Source organism: Loxodonta africana, chromosome 13, assembly GCF_030014295.1.
Source record: "Loxodonta africana isolate mLoxAfr1 chromosome 13, mLoxAfr1.hap2, whole genome shotgun sequence".
NCBI classification, from domain to species: Eukaryota; Metazoa; Chordata; class Mammalia; order Proboscidea; family Elephantidae; genus Loxodonta; species Loxodonta africana.
In genome coordinates this window covers 95,445,037-95,456,925 of record NC_087354.1, presented here as the reverse complement: position 1 = coordinate 95,456,925, position 11,889 = coordinate 95,445,037, and the positions used below count along the sequence as shown (strand labels likewise).

General features: G+C 39.3%; 2 protein-coding genes across 2 annotated transcripts; both read right to left on the bottom strand.

Annotated features, from left to right (window-relative positions):
• Window positions 1-5,277: 5,277 nt before the first annotated feature.
• Window positions 5,278-7,030, bottom strand: LOC135233056 (olfactory receptor 5D14-like). The gene has a single exon (XM_064296175.1). The coding sequence runs from the start codon at window positions 6,302-6,304 to the stop codon at window positions 5,399-5,401; it is 906 nt and encodes a 301-aa protein (XP_064152245.1). The 5' UTR covers window positions 6,305-7,030; the 3' UTR covers window positions 5,278-5,398.
• Window positions 7,031-9,110: 2,080 nt separating this feature from the next.
• Window positions 9,111-11,350, bottom strand: LOC135233055 (olfactory receptor 5D13-like). Its single transcript, XM_064296174.1, has one exon. The coding sequence runs from the start codon at window positions 11,187-11,189 to the stop codon at window positions 10,167-10,169; it is 1,023 nt and encodes a 340-aa protein (XP_064152244.1). The 5' UTR covers window positions 11,190-11,350; the 3' UTR covers window positions 9,111-10,166.
• Window positions 11,351-11,889: the final 539 nt, after the last annotated feature.

Below are 11,889 nucleotides of genomic sequence, written 5' to 3'. Positions count from 1 at the left end.
CATTACAACCAAAGTAAAAAAGAATGTTTGAGCACATATGCTAGATATAGGAAAATTGATGTATGAGTAAGTATATGTGTGTACATACATGAAAACAGATAGAAGTATCTATAACCCACTGCTGTTGAGTTGAGAGGTATCTATAGGTATGTGTAAATACAAAAATGTGGGTGCAGGCACATATATTCATTGAAGACAAAAATATGAATACTCCACACACATAACCAAACACCTTTCAACATTGATTTGCTGGGTTTTCAGGCTTAAGACTATAGTTTCCTGGGACAACTCAATGTACTGGCGTAACAGTTCACGAAAATAGTGATCTGAATTCTAGTAAAATGAGTAGTGTCTGGGCTTTTAGAAGCTTGAGGTGTAATAGTGAGTGGTGCCATTCTCATATGCACCCCTTGATTCCCAAGAATCCTGGCTATGGGAGAAACACCATCATATATTGAACACTGGCTTAGAGCATATACAGCCTCCTGGAGAACATTGCCTTAGCCTCTGGCATTTAAAAGGGTGAAGTTACAGTCTCTTAGGTTTTAAAGGGTAAGATCTTCACCAACTTGGTTCCAGAGTGTGGGGCCACTGTTCACTTGTCCCAGCAGGATGGAGTTGGGTGTGCTGCCCAAATCTGAGGGGGCAGGGATGCCATGCCCAAGGGGCAGAAGAATGAGGACATCCAGGGCTGAGGGGGTAGTGTCACCACTCAGAAGGACTAGACAAATGAGGCCACCCAAAGTCAAGGAAGCAGAGTTGCTGTTCCAATGGGCCTGAAAAGCAGAGCTGAAGCCCAGGGCCAAGGAACCTCCTCCCAGAATCCAGAGAGTGTTGCTAACACCCAGAGTCTGGGGTGCAGGAAAAAAAAAAGTGCAGGACAAGTGTCTAAATGGGCTCAGAGAACAGAGGATTATTTTTAAGCCTTGAGAACTAATGTAAAGTATTTTGCTGGCTTGCTTGGTGCCTGTTACCCTTTTTTCCCTCCAATTTGAAACGGAAATGTCTACCGTGTTCCTGTTCCACCATTGCATTTTGGAAAGAGAAATGGTCAGGCATTTGACTGTGTTCTGATTCATGGGCTGAGGCCACTGGTTTGCCTGGATGGTCAGGGAATTGGAAGGAACATGATTGGAAAATTGGAGACAAGGAGTTATGGGGAAGAGACATGCAGATGGGCCTATCTGAATGGGCCAAAGTAGTGAAGATATTTGTGTCTCATGTGAAGGTTCATCAAAGGGTGACCTCAGCAGAGAAGGATTTTAATATGAAGTGGATAGAATGACATGTTCAGTGAAAAACAGTCATCATTTTTCCCCAGCCACTCCCATCATTGCCCAATGGGCTCAAGAAAAAGTGGCCTTATTGGCAGGGATGGAAGTTATATATGGACTCAGAAACACAGAATTCTATTCACCAAGTTTGACTACAGCCACTGCTGAGTGCCCAATCTGCCAGCAGGACAAAACAACACTGAGTCCCTGATATGGCATCATCCCTCGAGGTGATAAGCCAGCCACCTAGTGGTAGGTTGGTTACTCTGGGCCACTTCCATCATGGCAAAGGTAGTGTTTTGTTCTTACTGGAATAGACACTCTGGATATGGATTTCTTTCCCTGCACGCAGTGTTTCTCCCAAAAATACCACCCATGGACTTACAGAATATCTTATCTACTGTCTTGGTATTTCACATGTTATCACCTCAGATCAAAAGACTCACTCCACAGCACATGAAGTGCAACAACGGGCCTGTTCTCATGGAATTCACTGGTCTTACCATGTTCCCCATCAAACTGAGGCAACTGGCTTGATAGAATAATGGAATGGCCTTCTAAAGACACAATTATGACACCAGCTAGGTGGCAATACCTTGCAGGGTTGAGGCCATATTCCCCAGGAGGTTGTATATGCTCTAACCAGCATCCAATACGTGGTGTTGTTTCTTCTGTAGCCAGGATTCATGGTTCCAGGAATCAGGGGTGGAAGTAGGAGTGGCACCACTCACTATTACCTCTAGTGACCCACTCACAAAATTTTTGCTTCCTGTCCCCAGGACAGGAATGCTCCCACCTGAAGACACATCACTGATCCCATTGAACTGGAAGTTAAGAATGCCAGCTGGCCATATTAGTTATCCTTATGCCTGTGGATCAATAGGCAAAAAAGGGAGCCACCGTATAGTCTGGTGTGACTGATCCTGATTAAGGAGAGGAAATTGCATTGTTATTACATAATGGAGGTAAAGAAGAGTATGTCTAGAATGCAGGAGATCTGTAAGGGCATCTCTTAGTACTACCATGCCCCGTGATTAAAGCCAATGGAAAACTATGGCAACCCAATTCTGACATGACTATGAATGGTCCAGACCCTTTTGGAATGAAGATTTGTATCACCCCACTAGGCAAAGAACCACTACCAGCTGAGGTGCTTGCTGAGGGTAAAGGGAATATTGAAAGCGGAGTGGAAGAAGGTAGTTCTAAATACCAGTTACATTCACTTGACCAGTTGCAGGTGAAAGGATACAACGCTGACATGCACCTTTCTTGACTTTAAACCATGAGGTATTCCCTTGTTCTGTTTGAATGACTACCTCTTGATCTATGCACAGGTTACTCATGAGCATAATTAAGTGTTCTGGAATTCCCATTCTTCACAGTTTTATCCATAATTCGTTATGATCTACACAGTTGCACGCCTTTGCATAGTCAATAAAACATAAGAAAACATCTTTCTAGCATTCTCTGCTTTCAGTCAGGACCCTTCTGACATCAGCAATGATATAATTCATTCTGTATACTCTTCTGAATGTGGCTTGATTTCCGGCAGTTCCCTGTCGATGCACTGCTACAACCACTTTTGAATGATCATCAGCAAAATTTTACTTGTATGTGATATTAATGATATTGTTCCATAATTTCTGCATTCACTTGGATCCCCTTTTTTTGGAATAGGCATAAATATGAATCTTTCCCAGTTGGTTGGTCAGGTAAGTGTCTCCCAAATTTCTTGACTTAGACGAGTGAGTCCTTCTGGTACAGTATCTGTTTGTTGAAATATTTCAATGGGTATTTTGTCAATTTCCTGGAGCCTTGTTGTTCACCAATGCCTTCATTGCAGCTTGAACCTCTTCCTTCAGTACGATGAATTCTTCATCATATTCTGTCTCCTGAAGTAGTTGAATGTTGACCAATTCTTTTTGGTACAGTGACTGTGTATATTCCTTCCATCTTTTTTGATGCTTCCTATGTCATTTAATATTTTCCCTGCAGAATCCTTCAATATTACAACACGAGGCTTGAATTTTTTCCTCAATTCTTTCAGCTCGAGAAATGCTGAGCTTGTTCTTCCCTTTTGGTTTTCTGTCTCTAGGTATTTGCACGTTTTATTATACTACTTTAATTTGCCTTCTTGAACCATCCTTTGAAATCTTCTGTTTAGCCCTTTTATTTCATCACTTCCTCAGCTTACTTAACTACTTGATGTTCAAGAGTAAGTTTCAGAGTCTCTTCTGACATCCATTTTGGTCTTTTCTTTCTTTCCTGTCTTTTTAATGACCTTTTGCTTTCTTCCTATATAATGTTTTTGACATCAGTCCACAACTTGTCTGGTCTTCGGTCATTAATGAAAACTAAGAATAGCTTATTATTGGGATAAGTACATTCTCACGAGAACACAGTAACCAGGAAATATAGTAAGGGGGCTTATTTCACAGAAATAAAGGAAAGATGGTAACAAGTTTAGAAAATGCATACATTCAGGATGCATCACCTAATACAATGCTCAATCTACATAGTAATGAGGCTCCAACTCTGGTTTCCTGAGTTTCACATATTTCAAAAGGCACTCATCTTGAGGCTAAATGCACTAAAGCTGGTAGACCACTTTACCAAAGAACTCCATAGGCTTAAAAAGTAGGTGCTCAACCATGTATTCCACAGATCATGAAAGGGATTTATGAAATCATAAAATACAACACATAGAAGTAAAAATGTTTGTATGTACTCTCCAGAACATCTTGAGGTTATGTTGCATTAAGTAAATGGTCTTTCAGAATAAATTCTTCTTTGAGATTTCACTGTCTCTTACTGTTGATGTTGTTGTGTCAAGTCAATTTTGATTATTAGGGACCCTATAGGATAGATTATAACTGCTCCATAAGTCTTCCTAGCATTGTAGAAAAGAACTTGAATCCTGCTTCAAGTTAAAACAGAGAGGTTTAAGGGTTTAAAACAATTGCAGTTAGGGAATTCCATAGCTTTTTGAAAATGGAACCAGGTAGTCCTGGAGCAGGTTCTTTATACATGTATTCTTATGGGGTAAAAGAGGAACTAAACCATAAAAAAAAAAAAAAAAACTAGTGCCATCAAACCATAGGGAGGGCAATTACAGGAAAGTCAATAAATATTGTAATAACCACACTCTGGTTGGTTATTGATTATTACTAATATAATTAGTGACTACAAATAGTTTCACAGGATGCTTAGGTCATGGTCACAGGATGCTTACATGTATTTTCTTTGTCTGTCTTGCAAAAGTATCTTGGTAACAGCACCCAGACAGCACTCTTCCTGAGTACATGTGTTCTGAGGGGTGCAGAGAGTCACTTGGTTAAAACCCCTTGGGGCATATTGTTTTACATCCTTGTTTTGACCATCAAGGAAAAACATGTTTTTCCTCAAAAACACAGCTTTTAGTCTAGAAATCCAGATTAAAACTAGATAGCATAGCCAGCATATTATGCCTCTGTCTCACTGACTTCCCTGAAAGATGTCTTTTCCTGAAACACTAGGCTCTAATCTTTACAGGAGTAGATTACCATATCTCTTCTCCCACAGAGCCACTGGTGGGTTTGAACCACTGACCTTTGGCTTAGGGCTGAGTGCTTAACCATTGGGGTATATAGTATCGAGCAATTTAACCTCTGAGAGTTTTTGTTTCCTCATATATGAAACAGGGTATTGATAGTATGCTATGTTATGTAATTACTTGGGTCTTAAATGTGATAAAGTTTGTCAAAACTTAACTCAGTGTCTGTCACATAAAAAGCATCAAAGAAATATGTTATTATTAGTAATAGTATCATATTATTATAGTTATTTGTCTTTATTGTGATTTGTAGTATTTGGTTAGTTTTCAGAAAATTTGAAGAAGCAGATAGATACTCCATGGATCAAAATCCTGTGGAATTCACTCCAGAATTAAACTTCTTTCACATATTCAAGGGATTTGAACTTCTCAATTCATAATATATTAACATGATAAACATTCATAAACATCTCGTACAAATACATCCTACAGATTTTACAAGCATTGTAGGTTCTGGTCCAGTTGCTCATTGGGACTCCAACAGTGTTTTGAGTTTGGGTCAGTGAACTAGGACTTTTGCACCTATTAACTTTCAGAATGCATCTTTCACATCTTTGTTCCTCAGGCTGTAGATGAGGGGGTTCAGCATGGGGCTGACCACTGTGTAGAATACAGAGGCCACTTTGACTGTCTGCCAAGAGTTTTTGGAGTTAGGCACACAGTAGAGGGAAAGGATGGTCCCGTGAAAGATGGTGATGGCAGTCAGGTGGGAGACACAGGTGGAGAAGGCTTTGCGATGTCCACTGGCAGATTGGATTTTTAGTACACTCACAAAAATAAAAACGTATGAAGTGAGAATGATTAGTAGTGTACTCACCTCATTGGAGGTGGCAAACCCAAAAAGCAGACGTTGGGGAATGCATATATCAGAGCTAGAGACAGCTATGAGAGTAGTATACTCACAGAAAAAGTGGTTGATTACATTGTGTCCAGAGAAGTCTAGAAGGAGAGCATAGCAAAGGAGTACCAAGGAGCCAAACATCCCCCACAGATATGAGCCAGCCACCAGCAGGGCACAGAGTCTTTGTGACATGGCCACTGTATAGAGCAGAGGATTGCAGATGGCCACAAAGTGGTCATAGGCCATCACTGCCAGCAGAAAGGACTCAGTCACCACTGCAGTGCAGGACAGGGAGAACTGGAGCATACAGCTAAAGTAGAAGATGCTTTTATCTGCCATGACCAAGTTTTCAAGCAGCTTTGGAGTAACGATAGAGAAGTAACAAAAATCAACAAAAGAAAGGTGACTAAGGAAAAAGTACATGGGGGTTTGAAATTTGGGGTTAATCTTGATGATCACTATCATCCCAAGATTCCTTACCACGGTGACACTGTACATGATCAGAAACACAAGGAAAAGAGGAATCTGAAGCTCTGGGTAATCTGTGAATCCCAAGAGGGCAAAGGTTGTCTCCACACTCAGGTTTCTTTCAGCCATCACTGTACTTCCTTTGAAGGGAAAGGGGTGGGAGGAGAGTGTTGTTCCTGTCAAAGGGGAAGGTTTATGGGGGTGAATGACAAATATGTTTTGTTATGGTAGAGAAAAGAAAGTGAGAATAAAGAGTTATTGGAACTAGTTCTCTCCATAAGGAACATACCTTATGCAAATAGCTGCTATGTGTATGCCAAACCAAGTTGATGTCTAAAGCATTTATGAATTTCCATTGCCCTTTGAAATATTAGAATACGGGTTTCCATAGAAACACTTGTGATACTGAGTGTGTAGGAGTTATATTCACATGTACATTAGCTTTTTCCTTGCATGCACAAGTACCATCAAAGGCACATAACTGACACTAAGCAAATACATACATACATATAGGACATACATACGGTACATAAGCTAGCTAGATTCTGTGAAAAAAATGTAAAATGTTTGTCTCAAAGAATAAAATATACTGCTGCTATATTTTGCCTGTATTCTCAAATCAATTAAAATATTTAAAGGAATATGCTTGTATTTTAAGGAGAAAATGAAATATTAAAGAACTTAGGAAAAAAGCAGTGCAATTTCATTAGCACTTTTTATTCCATGAAGGCTACTACTCCTTTCGAATATCTTGATTGCCCAGTGATTGAGGCTAAGGGGGATAATGACTTCCTTTTGACATGAGGGAGTGCCCACTTTGTTAGGGTTTATGGCTTAGCTTGATGTAAGGCTTATCTTCTGTTACAACCCAGGCATTATATATACATACGTATAATATGTTTATTTTATATATATATTTTATGTAAATATATATATATATGAGGAGCCCTGGTAGAGTAGAGGTGGCATGGCGGTTAAGAGTTTGGCTGCTAACCAAAAAGATGGGCTGTTTGAATCCACCAGTTGCTTCTTGGAAATTCTATGGGACAGTTCTACTTTGTCCTATAGGGTCGCTATGAGTCCAAATCAACTGGATGGGAATGGGTTCAGTTTTGGTTTGAGTAGAGTCGTGGTTAAAGTGCTCGGGTGCTAACTTAATGGTCAGCGATTCAAAACTCCAGCTTCTCCATGGGATGAAGATATACTTGTCAGCTTCCATAAAGATTTACAGCCTCAGAAATCATATAGGGCAGTTCTACTCTGTCCTATAGGGTTGCTATGAGTTGTAATTGACTCAACAGCAGCTGATAAATATATATGTATATGTGTATGTATATGCACACATACATGCATACATGCACACATGCACACATGTATCATGTATACATGCATGTATGTATATATTTTAGCGGTTCCAAGATTTATCAAATTAGAGTTATAACAGGACTAACTAGAAAGTTATGTTTGCATATAAATTATAACTTGTTGACTCAATTCTTAGAAAAGTTTATATACCAATTTAAGGTGCATATAAAGAGGATAAGGATAAATATCCATTTTTAAGCAGAAAGTTTATTCTATTCTTTGTGAAATTGCTGTCAATGGATAATAAAGATAAATATTTCCATATTAACTTCTCTCTTTAATATCATGGGGCTCAGACTTAGCAGTTACAGTGACTTAATACTGAAAGAAAAATCAGAGAAGACCACAGTTATCACATCAGGAAAATAATATTTTCACCGGTTCATTAAAAAACCTGAGGCAACTCACCTGCTGCAGAGAAACAGGCCACCACTGTCGTGTTTCTCTGTAACCCGAGTGTTTCGGGAGCACTGCAGCTATTACGTCTACCTCTACAGCCCTTGGGACTCCAACTCTGGGGAATCCCTAGCATCTGTGTCTCAAGCCAATTAATTAAGGCAAGTGCCAGGTTCTTTGTACCATTGTTAATGACTGAAATTTCCTTGTAATCACATAGAAAATTTGCAGCATGAAGTTGCCTACCAGGCTTTATTTGCACATTACTAAGAGTCCTGTGGAATTAACAAAACTAAGCTAATTTTTTTAAGGCAGGATTTCTCGCATCAGAGATCCTTGCTACATCTATAATACAATTGCCTAGAATTCTAGGTTATGAACTTTCCTAGGCCCAAATCAGAATTCCTAGGAATGGGACACAATCATACCCACATTTAAGAAGGAGCTTGGGTGACACGTATAAACATTGAGGCGTAAAAACCACTGCTAAGTGCTAAAACCACATTGGTAAGATGGTAAGATCTGGTGCCTTTCTTTTTTTTTTAACAATCTTGGTGGCATAGTGGTTAATAGTTTGGCTGCTAACCAAAAGGTCAGCAGTTCGATTCCACCAGGTGCTCCTTGGAAACCCTATGGAGCAGTTATACCCTGTCCTGTAGGGTCGCTATGAGTCGGAATTGACTTGACTGGCAACGGGGTCTTTTTTGGTATATTTAATAGGTTTAACTCATTCATCCATTAAGTCAACATATGTTTTAATATCTTATCATGCTGATTATTTTACATTTGCCTCTACATGTCCATTTTCTGCTTTTCTGTCTCTTTCAGTGTGTTCCTTTGCTGTGATATGTATGATATCAGAAGGTTGATATCAACTTTTAAGGTTCTATGTCTTTAGCAGCCGGTATTCTTTCTAAAATGATGTTACTAAGAAGCTATTGGTGTTAGGAAGGAGAGAGTTTGACACATTAGACTGTGAGGTTCGTAATTATGATTTTTAATTTTTGTTCCCTTGGTTACCCATCAGGACAGTCACATAAAAATCAACATTTTGTCTTCACACTCAGTGATGTCGTATTTACCATCACTTCCTGTACAATAACAAACATATATATACGGCCTTGGGGAAAAAGGAATAAAAAACTTGGTTGAAGTTTAGGGATAGTGCCTCCAGACTCTTATTGCTAATTCTTCTATATGCATACCCCTAGTCAGTTATAATTTTTCAGAATTTCTCTGTAACTATGCCACCCTTATTGCTTAAGTTGGATTGAAGAATTTTTTTTGTTTTTTGTGTTTTAATCATTCACAATGTCAATATGCGAATCAAGGAATTTGAGTTTTACAGTTTGATGTTTACTTACTGTATTAGTTTCTTAGGACTGCCAAAAGAAATCACCACAAGCTTCGTAGCTTAAAACAACAGAAATTTATTTGTTTGCAGTTCTGGAAGCCAAATGTTTGAATTCATGGTACTGACAGGGACGTGCTCTCTTTGAAGGCACCAGGAGAAAATTCTTCCTTGACTCTTCCAGGTTCCGATGGTTCCTTGTGTTCCTGGGCTTGTAGCAGCATAACTCCAAGTTCTGCCCCCATCTCCACATGGCCTTCTTCCCTATGTGACTCTGTGTCCTTGGCTACTTCTCATAATGAGATTCTCACTGGATTTATGGCCCAGCCTAAGAGAATATGAAGGATTCCTGGTGGCGCTGCAGTTAAGAACACGGCCCAAAGGTTGGCAGTTTGAATGCACCAGCTGCTCTATAGGACAAAGATGTAGCAGTCTGCTTCCATAAGGATTGCAGCCTTGGAATTCCTATGGTGCAGTTCTACTCTGTCCTATAGTGTTGGTACGAATGGGAATTGATTCCATGGCAATCAGTTTTCATTTTAAGGAGGTATGATTGTATTTTTAATCTTTAGCTTAACTATGTCTTCAAAGACCCTATTTCCAAAAAGGTCATATTCTGAACTTCTAAGTGGGTATGAGTATTTTGGGGGGAGACACTATTCAATCCACTACACTTGATTCACTTCACATACGATTCAAAACTATTTTGCTAAAGATTCAAGTAACTGGAAATCAAATTATCAGATAACTGGTGTATTGTAATAGATGTAAAATTTAGATGGGTATATTGACTAGATAATTTGAATTAGCATCTCTTCTAGAGACACTGAACAATATTCAACATCATAAAGCAAATTCTTTCCAGAAATAAATAAATCTTCAAGAGTGTATTGTGTGGTTCATTAACTTTCTGACAGTCTCCTTCACATCTTTGTTCCTGAAACTGTAGATCAGGGGGTTCAGCATGGGGATGACCACTGTGTAAAGCACAGATCCTACTTTGGCGATGAGCCATGAGGTTTTGGAATGGGGTACACAATAGAGGAACAGGACAGTTCCATGGAAAATGGTGATGGCGGTCAAGTGGGAGGCACAGGTGGAGAAGGCTTTTCGGCACCCCCCATCAGAAGGCATTTTTATGACAGTAATGAACATGAAAATATAAGTAGTGAGGATGATCATCAGGCTGCTCACCTCATTGAACATGGCAATGACAAAACAAAGCACCTGGCTGATATAAGGATCAGAGCACGAGACAGAAACAATGACAGAGTGCTCACAGACAAAGTTATTTATGATAGTAGAACCACAGAAGGATAACGCCAGAAGAAAATAAATAAGTGTCAGGGAAGCAACTATACCCCATGCATAGGGCCCGGCCACTAATGATGCACAGATCTTTGAGGACATGACAACCGTGTAAAGCAGGGGGTTACAAACTGCCACAAAACGGTCATAGGCCATAACTGCCAATATGAATGTTTCTGTAATTGCAAATATACAAGCCAAGAAGAACTGCATGATGCACCCTGTGAAGAAGATGGTTCCGTCTCCCACAACCAAGTTTTCTAATAGTTTCAGTGTAACTATACTGGAGTAACAGAAATTAACAAAAGACAAGTGACTGAGGAAAAAGTACATGGGGGTGTGCAGTTTGGGGTTGATCCTGATGATCACAATCATGCCCAGGTTCCCCACTGCAGTGACCGTGTAGATGGCCAGGAACACCGTGAAGAGGGGCACCTGGAGGTCTGGGTATTCTGAGAAGCCCAAGAGGGTGAATGTGGCTCCAGTACTCTGATTTTCTTCAGTTAACGCCATGATTGTTGCTAGAGAAATTCTGAAGTAAAGATAATAAAAATTAGTAACAATATTAATGATAATAACATACTTATATAACATTTACCATTTCAAATATTGAGCTAAAACATTAAAATGTATTAATTAATTAATTTACATCTCCAAGTAACACTATAAACTATAAAACAGGTAGCCCCATAATTTCTTTAAGAAAACTGATGTATATGTAAGTGAAGGAGCTTGTTTGAGATTACACAGTATAGTCAGTGATGAGCTGGATTTTGAACCCAGGAAATTGTTCTTGAGTGACAGAACTTAAGTAGTTTTCTTCAGGATAGCAGTTTCAGAAAACATGTGCATTTCACCATTCTGTCATTCTAAAAGTTCATGTTTATTAATAGCACTAAGAAAACAAAGAATGTAAATTTAGCACTAAAGGAAAAATTATAAAGGTAAGATCAGGAGAGGTAGGAGACATAAGACCACCATCATTAGAATACTGAGACTGAGAATCATAAGAGATAGCCTGGCTCAGGAAAACGGCATTTGTAAATGCCCATAATATTGTTTGAATTTTGCAAAAAATACATGGATGTTTAAGGGGATATGCAGATTGCATATTGCTGTCGAGTCCTATTCATAGTGACCCTAAAGGACATAGTAGAAAGGCTGGCACAGGTTTTCCAAGGCTGTAATCTTTAAGGAAACAAACTGTCCTATCTCTTCCTGCTGTTAAGTTTGTGAGTTCGAAACACTCACTTCTCAGTTAGCACCCAAGCACTTAGCCACTGCTTCACCAGAC

Excerpts from the sequence above, each read along its gene's own strand:
- LOC135233056 (XM_064296175.1), bottom strand. The coding sequence starts at position 6,304 with ATGGCTGAAAGAAACCTGAGTGTGGAGACAACCTTTGCCCTCTTGGGA.
- LOC135233055 (XM_064296174.1), bottom strand. The coding sequence starts at position 11,189 with ATGTTATATAAGTATGTTATTATCATTAATATTGTTACTAATTTTTAT.